This window comes from Cupressus sempervirens, chromosome 4, assembly GCF_028749045.1.
Source record: "Cupressus sempervirens isolate cs-2001-9-10 chromosome 4, ASM2874904v1, whole genome shotgun sequence".
NCBI classification, from domain to species: domain Eukaryota; kingdom Viridiplantae; phylum Streptophyta; class Pinopsida; order Cupressales; family Cupressaceae; genus Cupressus; species Cupressus sempervirens.
The window spans coordinates 671,255,562-671,276,576 of NC_143121.1; the positions used below are offsets into that span (position 1 = coordinate 671,255,562).

The following is a 21,015-nucleotide window of genomic DNA, read 5'->3' on the forward strand; positions in this document are numbered from 1 at the left end:
TATGTAAATAGGTCAAAGGAAATTTGATTTTATTCTCTTGAAAGAATTTAGTGAAAATCTCCTTTTCTTTAGCCGATAGAGATTGAGACAAATGAATGATTTTGGGGGACTCTTTTGTACCCAGATTAATAGGCTACATGGGTTCAGTAAAATCTGAAGATCTTTCCTAAAAATAGCTTGGAAAACTACAAAGTATCTCATCCTCAAGTGACTAAAAGAGTTTTTTACCCTTAGATATGTCTCTATTTTTACTTTTTTGGGGTGTAGATACCACCACAAAGTGGTGTTTTCCATCTAGCCACTTATTTTTTGTTTTTATTTTGATTTTATGACTAAGATACTTGATATCTAATTTCTTCATGTTAGCCATAGGTTCACTAGTGGAAGATATCACAGGTTTAATAGCATTGAGGTAGCAAGTGATCCCATAGTCATTATGAAAAGATGGCAAGCCTTGTTCTTGGTATTGAGTAGATCAGTCTATGAGATTAGGGTGGATTAATGAGAGAGACATAGAGGCTTCAAGATTAATGATATGAAAAGAGTCATCTCTCATGACATGAGAGGTTGATTCTATAGAAATATTTTAAGAGGAATCCAAATTAGGAATAGACCTAGAGGGATCAACATGATCCACTAAAGCAATTTGCAAATGAAACTCGTCAAACTCTAGACTAGACTTGTCAACTAAATTTGGTTGGGTAGCATAGGTATGGATGACATCCACTCCTAATTTATAAGATGCGTCTAAGAGGCTTTCCAATCTTTACTCACCAAATTATGTCATTAGTACATCAAGCCTTCATTTTTTACTAAATTTTTTAATGATGGCCAATTTGGCTTGTCAAATTCATTTTTTTTAAAATATGATCTTGATAAGGTCAAAATTTTGAGAAAACGTAATTTTTTTCATCAAACTTTTGATGATACTTAAGGTTCTTGTCAAAATTTTGACAAAACTTAAGGTTATTGTCAAATTTTGATGACAGTGAAGATATAAACAAAAAAAGAAAAGTAAACATTTCATTTTGTATCCCGCATATTGCAAGTGCACACATGGGAGGGTTTTTACATGTTTTCTTCATGCAAGGGAAAGCATAGTTAAGAGATTCAACCCATACCATTTTGTATAATGGAAGGGAGATTTTGATTGATTGTGTTAATAGCTTTTTAGGTGCCTGAGACTTCCCTATAGCTTTTACTTTTCATCGTCGTCTTTTCTCTTCACTATCATATTCATCTCCATTCTCCTTGTCTGCATTTCTGGCTTCAACTTCTAATTCATCCTATTTTTTACATTCATGGAGTTTAATTTTTCTTTGATGCCATAAATGAAAGATTTTGGAATGGCATCAATGTGGAATACATCCCTCTTGAACTATTTGAAAACAATCACCATATCAAATACCTTTTCCCCAAGTCCTACTCTCTCACGTTTAACAATATTAATCTCACTAATGGTTATTATTAAGAAAGGTAGTTCAACCAACCCTAACAAATAGCTTATACTAGGAACTATAAAAGAAGAGGATTTGAAAGGAACTCCATGAAAGCCTAACTCTCTAAATACTATATCAAACTCTAGTTCAAAATCTTTTAGATTAGCTTTCTCCCATAGTTTTGTTACTCACTTAACAAACCTTTGAAACTCTACATTTATTTTATTTTTCATGTCCCTCTCTTGCTTCTCTTATGAATTTCATCGGGATCATATATTGACCATCTTGCCCCTGCTAAATTTTTGACCACATGGACCATTACCTCCACATAAAATTGGATGTCTTTGGTCTTCTTAGTTCCCACCATAATATGGTTATGCAAATGAAAATGAAGAAATGTAATCATCTCCTTCTTTGCTGCTTTAAAAAAATGCATTTTTAATATTTTGATACAAAGATATCATTTTTCTCTATGGATAATGTGTGAGCTCTCATCTAGCAATAGTAGCTACAAAGATAGTAGTCATGAATTTTCACTACAATGTCTCATATCACCATATCAAGATTTGTGATTAGAGATATCAAGTATCTACCTCATTATACCTTAATCCAATCTTGTATTATGTAACTCTCTAAGATGTGGATCAAACAAACTCTTCATAATTTATCCACCTTGGGAAATTGTTTGAAAGTGGAAACAACAAAATATAATGCATAAGGTTGGTTTCTTTGAATTTTTTTCTCCATTTTTTGGTTTATTCTTAGAAAATGAATGGCCTTGAGGGTAGTTTTTTATATTTTGATTTCTTCATTCTTTGAATTCATTTATAACTCCATTTTATTTGTTTTAGTTAGAAAATAGGCACTATGATTATATGCATTTGATTCTTTATGCATTTACTTTTAATTTAAATCTCTATTTAATTTTCTTTTTTGCTGCAAAATTGGTGGGCTGATTGCATTTGGATTCCATGTTGAATTCTTGAATCATTTGATGTATTGTTGCACCACAATTTACTGTCTAGTTGATTTTTAGCTCCTTTTACAAGCTTCCAACCTTTGATGCATTTGGGGCTTTGATAGGTTGAATGGTTGTAGTATGGACACCATGTTGTGATCAAACTTTGAATGTACACCATAATTTCATTTTGATTTTGTTGGAAATGATGGAGCTTCACTTTTGAGTCTATGATTTCATGCACACATGCTTGATGTATCCTCTGAACTATGTATTCATGTTTGCATCATGGATGTATGTGCTCCATCATGTATCATTTATTTGTATCATTATCTTATTTGATGATCCATAAATACTTATAGTTGTAACATACTCTATTAATGCTTTCTTTCTTTATTCAAATGATGAATATGACATTTAAACCATGCATGACAAAATGTATTGATATTTCTGATTTGTTTGCTGCTCGTGTAGCTTATGCTGATTTATGTAACTTGCTTCTAGAAATATGTTGCAACCTATGTTTGTCATTATTTTGCTACTTCCTGTACCTTATGTTTCTCATGTACCATACTTTAGTAGGGGGCTGAATGTGCCTTATTGGCTGAGTTTCTATTCATAGTTGCAACCACTTAAATGGTGAGTACATGTGTTTTATGATTGTGAGTCATTGTTGCATTTTGTATACATTTCCTTTCAATCCTTATGTGATCTTTGAATGCATGGCATTTTAATGTGTATTCAAAATTTGAAAAGGATGATTGCATCTTTATGTGATTGAATGCTTTTGATTATACATGGTGAATGGTCATACCTCCTTCCTAATGTATTCTTTCAATGCCAAATCTGCACTTGCACTTTTATTGCCATATTTCAAATTATATATTCATCTCATGTGTAGGCTTCTAATTTTTTCCTTTAGCATTTATCTCATGATGTTTCCAGCTTATGATGCAGTTCATGTCACCAAGAATTCTTTGCATGTTTGCATATACACATGGATCAAACAAGTTAGATAAAACATGGGTTTCTCTCTATTGCATCATCTTTTAGCATCTTGTGCATATCTTGGGCATAGCCATCTAAGTATTTATTGATTCTCTATTTGATGAGTATATGTATGCATGATATTTATATTATTTACAAGATATCAAGAATTACTTTAATCTTTATGGTTCTAACCCCCTTCTTCTCTTCTAGTAACCCTTGTAGGTTCTGAGGCAAATGAGGTGCTAGAAGGAAACTAGAGCTAGTCTCTAGAGCTAGTGATCAATCTCTACATACCCAATTTAGAAAATGTCTGATAACTTATATTTTTTCTTTCATTTTTTATGTATACATACATTTATCTTTCATCATGCTCTATATGTTGGTTCTGTTCATAGCCTATGTGAGCCTATGTGTTCCATTGATGAGCATCACATACACTTTTTCTTAAATATATACTCGATATCTCGTTGAATGATTTTTAAAGCTACACATATGATGTTGTACTTTACTTTTCAACTTATACTTTCATTTGAGCTCCTTTATACATATAGATGTACTTTGGTTTCTCTTTCAATGTGTATCCATGCATTTTTGCCTTGATTTTTGTTTATTGTAAAAATGAATTCAAACTTAAATCAAGATCACATAATAATGACAAACAAGGTTATGTAGAGGTAAATTCACCTAGTAATTAGGCTATTAAATGTCACCAATTTGAATGAACATGAAAATATATAATAATTATATCTTTAATATCAATATCTAAATCTAAGTCCCCTTTCCAAAGCTAAGTTTGCTTGGCATGTATTGCCATGTTGGTAATCCAAATATTGGCTGCCCTATTAACTTCCTAGTAGGTATGGGTAATGATGATAGCTTGAAAGAATTAATGATGAATTTGAATTCTTTATAACATTTTTCATAGTCAACATATGTGGGGACTTTCCTAATAGGTACCTAATGATATTATTTGTATCCCCTCTATCCAAAGTTTCTTACACTATATAAATTTAGCCAACTTAAGAACTTGAAGATCCCTAGTTTCTTCCACCACACATGATTTGATTAGATACCAATGGGAATAGCCAAAACACTAATACAAAATCCAATTTTATCTTTGATAACCACTCCATAATAAGCTTGTCTAGGGTTGACTTTGGCAGCACCATCAAAGGTGGCATTCAATCACCCCTTTGGAGGTGACAACAAAAGTACTACCTCTCTAATTCATTCCCTACTACTTCTAATGTTTTGGTCACAAAGAAGGGTAGCATTGATGTCAACACCTTCATAATTCATACTATTTTCTATCTTAATGGACATATATTTTTCTTTTATAGCTTTGAAGGTCTCTTTCCCAACCAACCAAAATGGTACTTCCTTATCTTTACATACCCTCTAGTTGCACCTCTTCCATATATTCTAGTTAAGATGTAGGACAATGAGTTTCTAGAAATTTTAGCACTGTCATTCAAAATCAGGCACTTCCACTAAACAATGAAGTCTTTTATGTTACTCGAGAACTCTCAATTTAGATTTTACTCAGCCAAGATGACATCCCAAATTTCCTGAGCAAGGGAACAAATAAATAATATATGGTGAGATTTATTCTCATCACACTGACAAGCAAAACATCTCTTAATGGGATCAAAACCATGTTTGCATAAATCATCAATTTTAAGAATTTTGTTTTCAATCATTATCCAATAAAATCTAGAAATTTTGGGGGCTAAACTATTATAATAGCTTCAAGCCCAAATTAAGGGGTCTTAATTGGTAGTAAGATGCAGAAGACTAGATGCAACAAAGTAGAAACCATGCAGATCAGAATCCCAAACTAGGCACTTTGGATTCTCCAAATTGATCATGCAAGAATTATGGATCATTTGGATTTCTAGAAAATTATAATTGATGAGTGTAAAGTCCACCCACTTGTCATTGATGGAATAGTCAAATGCCATGGAACCAAAATCATTCTTGTGTGATTCAATCACATTCCAATCTTCTATATTTTTCATCAAAGGTTTTTCATTAATCTAAGCATCCTCTGAAGATCTAACCCTTTCTCCATTGTCCACTCTCCATCTAGCTCTAACAAGACCTATCCACTAAATCTAGATATAAAAGGAAAGAATGAAGAGTAGGAGTGTTAAAGAGGTATTTCCTTTTCCATGTCAGTTTTTATTCCTGGTCTTCCCCATACATCCTCCATATTTGTTTGGCCAATAGATCCTTGTTAAGGAACTTTATTGGTCTAACACCAATAACCCCCTTGGCTCTTTTTTCTGCAAATCTTATCCCAAGATATAAGAGGAAGTATATTTCTATCTTTATTGACTTAGCATCAATATTACTCTTAATAGACCCACCATTTTTAAATTAAAAAATGAAGGAAATTATACCACTATCGTTGTAGAGGCCTTACATGGTTCATGGGTGAATGCAATAGTAGTATAACTAAAATACATGATTCTTAATTTTTTCTTATAATAAATAATGTGAATTAAGATCAGGACCTAATAGTGAAACATAATTGCTTAATGGTTAATTTGGCCCATTCTATTATATAATAGTTAAGAAATAACAAATCTATGTGAGATGGGCTCAACTAGATATGATAATTCCTAAGTGTTCTATTCATTCTTATTAGAGATGAGTTCTTCTGAGACACTACTCATAAAATTAGGTGAATGATTTTGACTAAAAATATAATTGAGTGTTGATAGCAATATCAAAATTTGACTTTTGTGAAAAATATCTTCTACTTACCAATTAGTAAGCTTAAGGAGGTTTCTAATGAATGGTTTATAGTATCAAAAAATTCTAAAGAAATTTCAAATGAGATTACAAACAAAGTGACTTAAGCTTGGAAGAAATATTTTGATTGTGTACTTGAGCTAGATTAGTACTAAGATGGATTACCTTCTATAAAACCACTATTTTTTACCTCTATGGACATCACCTAGATGCAATGATTGCTATGTGTTCCATTCATTCTCATGAGAGATCAGTTATTGTGAACCCAATACTGATGAAAATGGGTCAGTGATTTTGACTCAAAAGATACATATTTGAATGATAATAATAATATCATAATTTGACTTGTTATAAAAATTATCTCTTACTTGTCAACTGTATAATATGTTTATGTATATGTATATGTATCTGTATATGTATATGTATTTATGTATGTATATGCACACACACACACACACACACACACACACACACACACACACACACACACATATACATACATATATATACATACATTTACATCGACACACACACACACACACACACACACACACACACACACACACATATCTTAATGTTGATATTTTCACAAAGTGAACATTTTATTTAGGGTAATATCTTAAATTTCCATAATTTGAATTTTTAAGTTTAATGACAATATTTCTAAATTTAGACTCATATTATATTCATCTAATAATTTTTTGATAAAAATTTGAAACTAATAAACAAACACTATCTACACAAATAACTTCACATTTTAAAATAATATAATACCCTTTTAGTATTATTTTATCAATAAATAACTTTATATTTTGAAATAATATAATACTCTTTTAATATTATTTTATCATAATTCATCTATTGATTATTTCATAAATCTTTTATTTACATCTACAGACTCAATGTTTGAAAATGGCAATTTATGTTTAACAACACTACAATATAGTTTGGAAAACATTAACATGAGTTTTTCTTGGGTACAAACGAAGTACCATAATTTCCATTTAGAATACATCAAAGAGAACCACTCACCCATACAATTGTTTCCATAGCAACTCCTATATAACTATCTTGCTTGTGGATTTAGGAAAACTAATGGATGTAGTCTTCACATAGCTTACTTATCTGGGAGAGGGGAGGGAGTTTCCATTGGTTGTCGATGAGAACTGTAGAGCTAAGGAGTCGTCCTTCACCAATCCACAACCTGAACTATCTGTTGTATGAAGTAGTCTAATAGCTTCTTTCAGATCGATCACAACCTCGCTCATGGTCGGCCTTTTATTCAGCTTGCTCTCTGTACACAACAATGCCAACTCTGCAATCTTCCACATTACACTCAACTCAATATGTTGCCCTCCCTTTGAATCTATCAAGCTCTCAATACAGCCTTGAGATATCAGCGACTTTGCCTAACAGCGATAGATAAATGATATCACTGTATCTTAGTTACTCTTAATAATTAAGAGCTATATTATACATTAAGGAGAAAATTAAGTTTAAAAAAGTAAGTCTAATATTCAATATTTAAGCCATTTTAAGCCATTCCTTAAATAATAATAAATTTTTGCCTGTACTTACCCATGATACAATGTGGCTATGTTCCTCTGAAATATCTGTATCAATAGGCTTTCTTCCTGATATGATTTCTAAAATGACGACGCCAAAGCTATAAACATCACTTTTTACTGTTAAATTGTTCATTATGGTATACCTATGCAAGAAAGGAAAAATAAGTAATTTTTTTCCCAAATATATCGATGTTAATATGAATGAATCTACAAGATAGTATAGAAATAATTTACTCAGGATCAAGGTAGCCAAATGTGCCCTTCACATTTGTTGAAACATGGGTTGCTTCACTCGCTGGCCCTTCTCTTGACAGCCCAAAATCTGCTACTTTCGCTTCCATTTTTTCACTTAGTAAAATGTTGGCTGATTTGATGTCTCTATGAATTATTTGAGGTTTGCAACCAGCATGCAAGTACTCCAATCCTGATTATTATACCATCAATTATATTTAAGAATGTAAAATAGTAATTACTTTCTTATGTGGGAGGAGATTTACCTTGAGCTGCATTTAAGGCGATATCAAGCCTAGTATCCCAGTCGAGGCAATTTTTTGATGCAGATGATCCTTCAATCACATAACTATAAATATTTATTCTTACACTTGGAATACTGAAAAATTGGAGATCAACTGTTAACCTATGAAATTCCGCATTATGAAGTTGATTCAAACCATAAATGTATAACATAAACAAAATGGAATAAAAGGTTACCATGTAGTAGTTGATTTAAGTTTCCCTTCGACATAAACTCATAAATTAATATTCGGTGTTCATCTTCACAGCAACAGCCCAATAAATTTACTAGATTTTTATGATGGACTCTAGAAAGCAAGGTAACCTACAAATTACATAAAGAAAATTGTTAAACCAGGAGAGATTAGTAAACAAATATTGAACTTCCTATGCCATGTAAAATATGAAAGCCCAGCTTAAAAATAACCTAGACAAACCTCTGTTGTGAATCCCCGTGATCCTTGTTTGGATGTTCTCTAACTTGCCGTAGAAAACAGGTCCATATCCTCCTCGCCCAATCTGCCTAGAAAACTCACTAGTCATTTCGTTGACTTCTTTGTAGCTGTATACTCTCGAACTTGGTGCGCTACTAGATCATTTGGCACTACAGAAATAAGGGTCGCCGTCACATGAACATACTTTCATTATTAATGATGCTTATATTTCTTGAATTGTTCTAGTATCAAAATAAGAGAAATACATAAGGTTCAAAACTAACTTTCTGCTTCACTGCTTTTGCATTTTTTCCAAATAATTAGTGTTGCAGCGCATGAGAGGATGGCCAAAACTATGCCACCACTGGTTGCCAAGCCGATAGTCAAACCTTTCTTCTTAGATGAGCTCTTACAATTATTATCACTCCTTTCACAAAGATGCACGTTTCCGGAAAAACTACCAAAATATATAAATCAGAATTCTATTGGATTTCAAACGAAGATAGGTACAGATAAAAATGACCCACAATACTTAAATTGTAATGGTTTGTGACAGTTACCTGAGATTTAGGTTCTCGTTGTTTAACAAAGTCGCTGGTACTATTCCCATAAGATTGTTGTTCTCTAAATTACTAAAAAGAAAGTTCCATTGAAGAAGCATTATAGTCTCCATAAATTCATTCACGTCTTCATCAATTCCACAACAACTCAAAGAAAATATTTGCAATTAACAGTTGGAAAATAAGAGCTCAAATAATCAATGAAAATATACTCACAGTTCTTTTAAATTCTTCAAACTAGCCAGTGATTCAGGCATGCTTCCACTTAAATTATTGTCAGATAGATCCCTGCAAAAATATACAGATTGTGAATGACTTTTCTGTGGGTATGGTAAGCAGACGCAGAAATAATGAAAGAATATTAGATGATTAATGTTAGTTTATTTGATTTTTATTTTATTTTAATTTAAATTAACATTCATGACATACTATAAAAACTTATACATTATTTATTTATTATATATATTAGAACAAAACTTGCATAATTTCAAGAGCAGTCAGGCTGCTAATATTTGCCGGAATACTTCCACTTAACCTCTTATTTGATAAATTTCTGCCCAACAAGAAAATTTGTCAGCATTTTCTATTAATGCGATATTAAGACAACAGTAAATAAGTGTTTAAGTTCTCACTTACAGACTTATGATCCTTGGCCAAGTATCATCATTACAAATTAGCTAATCCCAGGAATAAGATGAGGGCAAGCACGGATCGCCAACATAAGCATAATTTAATTGTTGCAGGATAATAGTTAATGCTTCCACTACAGTTTTAAAAATGAAATTAAACCTTCCCTTCTAATTAATTAATAAAATATCATAAAACCAAATCTAAAACAATATATAGAATAATTCATATATCTAAGAAATTCAAATCTAAACAAAAGAAAATAATTTAATGGCTATTAGAGCTGAGTTACATACAATCTGGAACAAAAGTTCCTTGTTGACGCTGAGCGCTTTGACGACACCATTCAAGAACATTTGCTATTGGAGGCAACGTAGAACGACTTGTTGCAAGCAAGCGAAATTGCATAGTAGTTGTAAATAAGGGAGTAAGGGTGGATATATTTGATGACTGCAAATACTTGGTTGTAAGGAAACATTGTTCAGCTTGTTATCATTAAGAGTCAAGTCAAATTCCCTAATGGCGGATGCATTCAAATTAGGCTCTAATTCTGCAAAATACATAGCAATGTAAAGATACCCAATTTGTCTGTTTACCATCAGAGGAAAATCTATCCTTGAAGAAGAGTTTAGGTTGCTTCTTTGACCTGTTTGCATTACAAGAGAGGGGGGTTGGTCATAAGCTGTTCCTATTGATACATCATTTTCAGTTTTATTATATGGAAATTCTTCTACACTAGTAGACCAGAGTCTGTCGAATAAATCACTTGGATATCTGTTTATACAAATGTTAAACAAAATATGTTAATGATTCATTTGAATATAATGCAATATGATCATTCTTAAATATCACATTTTAAAGAAAGATTTAAGAAAATAAGTCAATTTTGACTATTAAGTACTTTTGACCTAAGAATCATGCCTTACTGTGTGCTATTTAAGCAGTCTGATACAGTACTTGTCAAAAGTATGGCATGTACTTACCTTATGATACTATTAGCTGGTTTAGCTCCAAAATTGGTCCTCTCCAAGGCCAGCAGTGAATGATCTTGGGAAACAGGCCAATACATGCTTTGATTGAGAGACCGCAGTTCTAAAGAAGAAATGATGGGCATTCCGCTGATGTCATTCATTCGAGCAAGGCAAACATTAGTGGGGTCAAACTTTGCCATGAAAATGATTTCCTTCTGAACAACAAATGTGGTTGGGGCAATGGCTAACTAGGCAGGAGGATCGCCCTGCCTGGATGCCCAGCCCCATGGGCAACGGCTAACCAGGCAGGAGGATCGCCCTGCCTGAATGCCCATCCCCATGCATCTGACATCTGTCCTGCTGATCAGTACTCTGACAGGTCCCACACACCATGCGAATTGGTCCCAGCGGTCTGTCCAACGAAGAGGTCCCATCGATGACGTGCCCCACCTCCATTCGACACTTCTTCTTTTCTGACAATCTCGGTATCCTAGCGAGTTCACTCTACAGGATTGTTCACTCTACGGGATTGTTTTTTAAACGAAAACCTAGAAATATTTTTTGTTTTATGATGAAAAGTGTTAATTTAGTGAAGGTTTTTTATATTTGTATGTGATTAATTATCATTGTTAATTCAATTTTTCATTTGTTGTTTTTTTATAAAATAATTAATGTATCCATATGTTAATTTGAATATAAATATTGTCAATTTGATTTTTGAATTTTTTATTGTGTTGAAATATAAAATTTATTCATTTAAGTATTTGTTCAAATATGTGATTAATTATAAAGGTTAAACCTTTATTGTTAATTCTATTTTTAATGTTTTAATATTTATATTTTGTTAAATTAACTTTAATATAATAATTAATATGTAAAGTAACATTTAAAAGTAAATAGTATTTAATGTATCAAAGTTTAATTTGAACATAATTTTTTTCAATTGAATTTTTTAATTTTTTAAATATTTTTTTTTAGAATTTAAGATTTTATTCATTTGAATATTATTTTAAAAAAAATATTTGTTTACTATTCTTTATCTCATAATATTAATAAATATATAAGTCTTACATTTTAAAATCTATATAATTTAACATTTAGTATGAACATAAATTTTTAAATACAATCAATTTATTTGTATATTTAATAACAATGTAATGTATAGTCTTGTAAATGTGAATAAAAATTTAAAAAATTATATTTTTCATTTTCTTACATTTTAAATTCTATATAATTTAATTAATAAAAACTAAAACAAATTTAAAGATAGTAGTTTGATTTTCCATGATATATAGTACATATTCATATTAATTTTAATTTGATATAATAAATGTCAAAATATTAAAAATATTTTATATTATTAATTTTTACTCAGCATCATTACTATTGTGATATAAATATCAGGATTTAACTATGTGATTTTGAGTCAACCTCGATGACCCAAAATCACACAATTAAATTCTGATATTCATATCACAATTTGACTTGCTGTGGAAATTATCTCCTACTTATCATTATTATTACATGAATACATATTAATAAAAATACGTTCAAGATTTAAAATTGAAATAACATTTAGATATAAAAATTTAAATTATATATGCATAAATAGAGAATTTATTAAAGTCATGTATTCATATATAACATAAAATTAATATAAAAAATACAATATTGAGAATTAATATGTATATTAAAAAATTAAATTGTTTTAAGCTGAAAATTTGAGGATACTTTTAGTAATTTTATTTCATGTCCTTTTTTGAACTTTTTTTATTGGATAAAACTCTGTATTACTTTAAAAAATTCTATTAATTAATATTAATTTCTAAAAATGTTGTTCCTAATAGAAATTATACAATTTATTTCTATATTTTATATTATCATTTTTAAGTTGACTTTTATATTTAGAAATATTATCTTTTATAAATTAATATTAGTAAACCAACATAAAAAAATAATAATACTTAAATGAATAAATCTTATATTTGAACACAATAAAAAATTTAAAAATCAAATTGACAATATTTATGTTCAAATTAACATATCAATACATTAATTATTTTATAAAATAACAAATAACTTTTTTTATATAACTTATAATTCATGAAAAATAAATATAAAGTATTTATTGTTAAATTTTTTTTATTTTTTATAATTTTCAAAAAAACCTACATTTGTACCCATCTATTTAATTTAAAAAATAAACAATAAGGAGACTAATACAAATGAAAAATAGAATCCTTCACTAAATTAAAAACCTTCACTAAATTAACACTTTTCATCATAAAACAAAAAATATTTCTAAGTTTTCGTTTTAAAAAAAATTCGGTAGAGTGAACTCGCAGGATGCCGAGATTGTCAGAAAAGAAGTGTCGAATGGGAGGTGGGGCATGTCATCGATGGGACCTCTTCCTTGGACAGAGCACTGGGACCAATTCGCATGGACTATGGGATCCGTCAGAGTACGGATCAACAGGACAGACGTCAGATGCATGGGGCTGGCAATGGCTAACTAAGCAGGAGGATCGCCCTGCCTGGATGCCCAACCCCATGCATCTGACGTCTGTCCTGTTGATCCGTACTCTGACGGATCCCACAGTCCATGCGAATTGGTCCCAGTGCTCTGTCCAAGGAAGAGGTCCCATCGATGACATGCCCCACCTCCCATTCGACACTTCTTTTCTGACAATCTCGGCATCCTGCGAGTTCACTCTACCGAATTTTTTTTAAAATGAAAACTTAGAAATATTTTTTGTTTTATGATGAAAAGTGTTAATTTAGTGAAGGTTTTTAATTTAGTGAAGGATTCTATTTTTCATTTGTATTAGTCTCCTTATTGTTTATTTTTTAAATTAAATAGATGGGTACAAATGTAGGTTTTTTTGAAAATTATAAAAAATAAAAAAAATTTAACAATAAATACTTTATATTTATTTTTCATGAATTATAAGTTATATAAAAAAAGTTATTTGTTATTTTATAAAATAATTAATGTATTGATATGTTAATTTGAACATAAATATTGTCAATTTGATTTTTAAATTTTTTATTGTGTTCAAATATAAGATTTATTCATTTAAGTATTATTATTTTTTTATGTTGGTTTACTAATATTAATTTATAAAAGATAATATTTCTAAATATAAAAGTCAACTTAAAAATGATAATATAAAATATAGAAATAAATTGTATAATTTCTATTAGGAACAACATTTTTAGAAATTAATATTAATTAATAGAATTTTTTAAAGTAATACAGAGTTTTATCCAATAAAAAAAGTTCAAAAAAGGACATGAAATAAAATTACTAAAAGTATCCTCAAATTTTCAGCTTAAAACAATTTAATTTTTTAATATACATATTAATTCTCAATATTGTATTTTTTATATTAATTTTATGTTATATATGAATACATGACTTTAATAAATTCTCTATTTATGCATATATAATTTAAATTTTTATATCTAAATGTTATTTCAATTTTAAATCTTGAACGTATTTTTATTAATATGTATTCATGTAATAATAATGATAAGTAGGAGATAATTTCCACAGCAAGTCAAATTGTGATATGAATATCAGAATTTAATTGTGTGATTTTGGGTCATCGAGGTTGACTCAAAATCACATAGTTAAATCCTGATATTTATATCACAATAGTAATGATGCTGAGTAAAAATTAATAATATAAAATATTTTTAATATTTTGACATTTATTATATCAAATTAAAATTAAAATGAATATGTACTATATATCATGGAAAATCAAACTACTATCTTTAAATTTGTTTTATTTTTTATTAATTAAATTATATAGAATTTAAAATGTAAGAAGTGAAGAACTATCTAAATAATTGTTTTAATTTTTACTTGACATTTATAAGACTATGTAAAAGATAGATTAAGTTATATTGTTTAATTAAATATACAAAATATATAAATAATAAAGTGATTGTATTTAAAAAGTTATGTTGATACTAAATGTTCAATTATATAGAATTTAAAATGTAAGAAAATGAAAAATATAATTTTTTAAATTTTTATTCACATTTACAAGACTATACATTACATTGTTATTAAATATACAAATAAATTGATTGTATTTAAAAATTTATGTTCATACTAAATGTTAAATTATATAGATTTTAAAATGTAAGACTTATATATTTATTAATATTATGAGATAAACAATAGTAAACAAATATTTTTTTTAAAATAATATTCAAATGAATAAAATCTTAAATTCTAAAAAAAAATATTTAAAAAATTAAAAAATTCAATTGAAAAAAATTATGTTCAAATTAAACTTTGATACATTAAATACTATTTACTTTTAAATGTTACTTTACATATTAATTATTATATTAAAGTTAATTTAACAAAATATAAATATTAAAACATTAAAAATAGAATTAACAATAAAGGTTTAACCTTTATAATTAATCACATATTTGAACAAATACTTAAATGAATAAATTTTATATTTCAACACAATAAAAAATTCAAAAATCAAATTGACAATATTTATATTCAAATTAACATATCGATACATTAATTATTTTATAAAAAAACAACAAATGAAAAATTGAATTAACAATGATAATTAATCACATACAAATATAAAAAACCTTCACTAAATTAACACTTTTCATCATAAAACAAAAAATATTTTTAGGTTTTCGTTTAAAAAACAATCCCGTAGAGTGAACAATCCTGTAGAGTGAACTCGCTAGGATACCGAGATTGTCAGAAAAGAAGAAGTGTCGAATGGATATTGTGATGATGATATTGTGAATTGCAGATACTGTGAAGGACACATGGATGAGAGAGTCAAGAAAGAATAGAAAATTTATAAAATAATAAAACATAACTGTGAGAGCTATTGCAATCCGCAGCAATAGGCGAGTAGTTTCCTGATAATTTAACGATTCCTGTGTGCATACTTATGTTGGTTGCGTATGGTTCAAGTATAAGACTTTGAAATTGTGAGTCTTTACTGATTATTAAAATGATAATGCTTATAATTATTGCACTTGAAGATATCATAAAATATATGAGAGGAACCGAATAGTACAGTTGGAATCAACTCTCTCTGTTGTTTTATATTTGTTCCTTTATATTTGTTTACTAGTGTCTTTTTTATATTTGTTCCTTTATATTTGTTTCCTAGTGTGGAGCTAAATTCTTAGGCTAAAAGTGTTAAATAGCAAATTGGTTCTATAAAGACCCCTACAACTCAGTGTTTCCCTTACATCATTTGATTATTTTAATATTTTACTCTACCTTTTTTGCCCTTTTTCACTCTTTTTAAAAAAAAAATTATTGATCTTTATTTATGACAAGTAAAATCTATTTAGAATTTATTGTAACAATTTTTCACAATAATAAATTACAAATAATTTTTTACTGCATAGTTATGATATTATTTTGTCTTATAATATAGATTTTTTTTTAAAGAGTTCTCTTTACATGTGTTCTTCTATCTATTTTTCTTTTAATCTTCTTCTTTCATATTCCCGTAGTGTCAATTTACATGTCATTGTGTTATTGAAATTTTATTACAACTAAAAAATTACAATAACCTTCCTCTAGAGGTTGGTGGATTACAAATTCATAACTCATATATTAACTAGACAATAAATATGATTCTTACAATGTCATAAAGGCAAGTTGTCACCATTATGTAGAACATTCAAATGTTTAAACATTAAAAAAAATCTTAATAAAAAACTTTCAACTAATCAGTTATGGAAGAATTCTTACCAACCAATCATATTCTAATCTATATTTAACACTTATTTTCTCTTAGGAACAAACTCAACTTTAACAATAACAATCATAGTTGTGAGTAGTATGAAACACTCTTAACTAGCAATTGCATGCTTTTGTACATGTAATGATGAGCTAGATAAGAGGTTTAAAGAGTGTCTCTAATTATAATAGAAAAAAATTACTTCCTAGAACTTTGAGCCTAGTAAAAGTAAAGGAAGATGGAGTTTTAAGATAATTTATAGTTTAGGACTTCCAAGAACTTTGAGCCATGTAAATAGAACTTTGAGCATTTCCAATAAATTTTTAAAAAACATTATTATGTTATATATGTTTTTAATGTAAGAGATTACTACCAATTTTGATATATCAAGGAATGTCAACATTTACCTCTTCTAGTGCAAGAAGCCAATGAATATCTTAAGCATCAAAGATTGACTATGAAAGGTTTCAATAAGTAGTAATACTCTAATTTATTTAATCCACAAAAAAAACTTTAATTATTGTAAAAAATGGAACAAAAACTAAAATTCTTTTCTTTGAAAGAGAGGTTGTAGTTTGCCATATGAAATGTAGGCATTTATTATAGAGTTATCAAAAAATTGATAAAAGATTAAGGAATCATAAGGATGCAAATGTGATTTTAAATTTTGTGATTGGGATCTTCAAGAAACCATGAAAATTTGTCATATGTTGTACTTTTAAGTGTTTCAAATTGTCATAACCAGAGATTAGCTACAAAAATATGAACCCAATAATGGAATTGGTTTTGTTTGATCTTCAAAAGAGCATTATAATCATATTAAATATGTGAAACTTTTAAACATCAACAATAAAAGATTAACATATGGAAGGTACCTTTTTTTGTTATTTGAATTTTTAACTAATAACATTAAGATGAATGGCATTCTAATTATACTTTGTATTTATACTAGTTTTAATTCTCTTCAACAACTAAAACTACAAGTTTAGTTATGACATTAAGCCTAGGCACATCTAACTAATTGTACAAGATTCTTTGACTAGTAAAAATTAATAAACTGAGATTCTAAATTAGTTTACTCCTTTGACTAAAATGCAACATGTTATAAATGTTATATAGTGTTTTAACATGCCAAAATCCTCTGCACAATATTAAATTTGCTAACTAATAGTAGACCAATACGAAGAGAATTTGATTTATAATTGTGAATATTGAAATGAGATTAATTGGAAGTGACCTTTAAGAATTATCTAAAATATAGAAAAATAGAGTCATTTCATGATAAGAATTTTTTCCTAACAAAAGAAAACTTATATCTTATGAACCAAAAAAAAAAACTAATCTTAGTATGTTTGATGTGAAGGATAATTAAGAGGTATAGAATCCTAAAAAAAAATCTAACTAAAGAAACCTACAATTAGGCCTTGACCCTCTATCTAGAAATAAAACCCTCAGAATAGATGTCATTTAATGCACAGTGTACCATATGATCTACACGCTATTTTTGGATATATGACCTAATAGATCCTTTGATGAATAGTAAATATAACATCCTAATCACTAATCAAGTACCAAATTCATTATTCACTTTGGTGATTTGAATCTATAGACTCCATTAAAATGGAAAAGAAAAAAAAATTTATATCCCAAGCACTATCTCTTTTTGCAAATGATCCACCTAGACATTCTAATTGAAAATGTTAAGCCTAGGATTCGAAAATAGCAAAAGGTTGAAGTTGTTCATCCTATATGGATGGTGCATAAAAAATGGAAACCTTAATCAAGAGGAAAAGTGGACCCATTTGTCACAATCAATGACTAAGCCTAGATTCATTATACAAATCCTTGAACATAAATACATTAACAATTCCCTTAAGAAAAAGTCTAGTATAGAATTTCAACAATATTGAGTAGTACTAAAAATCATTGCTTACCTCTATTGGATTTTTTAGTGATGTAGATTGACCTCCAAGAATTCTAATTTCACCTCATTTCATCTCAAATGCATTCCTTCCAATACCTCTCCTATACACAATGTTTGGATGAAAGTTTAGAAAAATAGTCAAGACATCCAAGAAAATTAGAGGGTATTCAATACAATAAATGATTATTCGATATCTATCTTCCTTTTTTTTTTTTTTTTTAAATGTTTCTATATAGAAACCATACATCTTTCTCTCATAGCTTAAATGAAATAATTTATTTTAATAAAGGGAACCTAGATAAAAGTCATAAAATTCAAAGGTAAAAATAGAGATAACATTAAATATTAGAAATACATAGATAGCTATAAAAATTAGAAATTGGGCCACGAAAAATATTTACAAAAATGGGGAAGTTCCTAACAAATAGTATTTCATTGGAAAAATAAAAATAAAATAGGAGAAGAGATTACATCTCGACGAATAAATGTAATTTCTTTGAGCAAAGCTCCCACACAAATTCTTTCGCTTAAAAAATAATATAAACCCCAACAACTTATATTCATTGAATAAATAAAATTGATACAGTCGACTTGTAAGACTATGTTTATCTAAAATTAATAATTCATTTACACCTAAATGTAGTTGTCATAACATAAATCTACAACTAATAAATAATTAGTGTTATTATTATTCTACTACAAAGGAAACTACTCGCCACTTGGTGCATTTATTTCTTATCGTCTATTATTTTGATATAGCATGTTTTCCTATTTAGATTTAATACTTATAATTCTACCATAATTAGTTAAATTTTAATGATTTTTTTCACTAACAATTTATATTAATGGCATAAATGATTCATATAAGATTTCTATTTATAGGTATCTAATTTTTTAAAACAAAAGTGGGCTATATATATATATATATATATATATATATATATATATATATATATATATATATATATATATATATATATATATATATATATATATATATATATTAAAAACCTAATTCAATGACTTAATCGTGATATCATTGTCGTTACATATATAGAGAGTTAGAGGAAATCCTCCTATTACAATTTTGGTTGATAGCACAACAACATGAGCATCTAAAAATAAATAAACTGCCACTCAAAACTATGTTCTTAGACCTATACCATATAGAACACCAATGTGCCTTTGAATAATTGAACAAAAACCCTAGAGAAATCCAAAAATAGAGGGCAACAACTATGAATCATTCCTCCATATCCACTTGTTTAGAGTGTCATTTGCCAATATGACCATGAGGGAAAAACCACGCATCTTCCCATCCTTTAAGAGGGGAAGTCGCAATATGGGTAACCAAGCCATCATAGTCAACATACTAGTAAATAGGAGAAAGACAATGTGATACCATTGTCAACTCAACAATGCAATTCAAAGAATTACCCACCGATGAGGGAAGATTAATATTTGGAATAGAAGACATGTAAAGTGGTTTATTTGGACAAACTGTAGGAACTAGTAGTAGCAAAGGGAGACGCTGAGGAACGGAGTGCCTAACAAGTGAAACATGGCATTAAATGTCCTTTTGATTGACGACTCAAGCTCCTTGCCAAGAGCTTTAGCCACAACTTGCGGGGTGGTTCTAAAAATCATATAATTATGTCGCTCGAGTGCCCTCTTGATACAATCATCAATCATCATGAGTTCATGTTTCTTAAGAAGAAGATAATGAAGAAACAAGCCCCCCAAAAATGCATCACCCCACCACAAATCATACTTATGAATGACTAATATTAGCTTGCAATCCTCAATAAACTGTGGATGAATCACCTTAATAGCAATTAAGAAAAGTAATTCCACAGACTTCAGCCAATCTAGAGTATTGAATAGAAAAATGGAAACCATTTTCAAGGGAAAGAGAATTTGTTTGAATCTTGGAGACAGAACATGCTCACCAATTAATCTCCTTATATCCCTATGAATCACCAGAGAATGGCAAATGAAGGCAGCATCTATAAAAGCATCATCCACATCAGCACGTAATGGGAGCTCTGACTCCCTTGGAAAGAGGAAGACTCTAAATTTCATGGAAGAAAATATTCATGGAGTGAGTCACAAGAATCACATCATTGGTAGAAGGTATGCAGGGAATCCTCTTTGTAATTGAAACATACACCAGCAAATTCGAAGGAGCTTAAATTCTCATAAAAAACAACATTTCCAGACAACACAAAAAACCAATAATCCAAACAAAATACTCACATCATATCACGACAACAACCCACATATAATAAATTACACCCAAGACATTGTATATGTTGCACTCTATGAATCACATGGATGTCTGTACTTTGCGAAGAAAATTACAAATGAACAAAAGTGTTAACACGTGAGAGAGGAAGAATTAGTCATCAAATGAGAGAATATGTAATTATATTTACATCAAATATTACATGGTATAATGTAAGCTTATGTCACATAAATACTACAGCCAACAACAACCCTATGACATAAATATAACTTGTAC

At 29.0% G+C, this 21,015-nt stretch overlaps 1 protein-coding gene and 1 pseudogene across 1 annotated transcript; both read right to left on the reverse strand.

Moving 5' to 3' along the window:
• Positions 1-1,276: 1,276 nt before the first annotated feature.
• On the reverse strand, positions 1,277-1,903 carry LOC149563040 (FACT complex subunit SPT16-like; annotated as a pseudogene).
• Positions 1,904-7,265: 5,362 nt separating this feature from the next.
• On the reverse strand, positions 7,266-11,017 carry LOC149563041 (putative leucine-rich repeat receptor-like serine/threonine-protein kinase At2g19230). The gene is made up of 12 exons (XM_089828058.1): positions 10,830-11,017; positions 10,493-10,620; positions 10,307-10,396; positions 9,928-9,982; positions 9,697-9,772; positions 9,436-9,539; positions 9,220-9,283; positions 8,424-8,550; positions 8,210-8,278; positions 7,947-8,136; positions 7,723-7,855; positions 7,266-7,553 (listed from the first exon to the last, which is right to left on the reverse strand). The coding sequence occupies exons 1-12, from the start codon at positions 11,015-11,017 to the stop codon at positions 7,266-7,268; spliced, it is 1,512 nt and encodes a 503-aa protein (XP_089684184.1).
• Between the last annotated feature and the right edge of the window lie 9,998 nt (positions 11,018-21,015).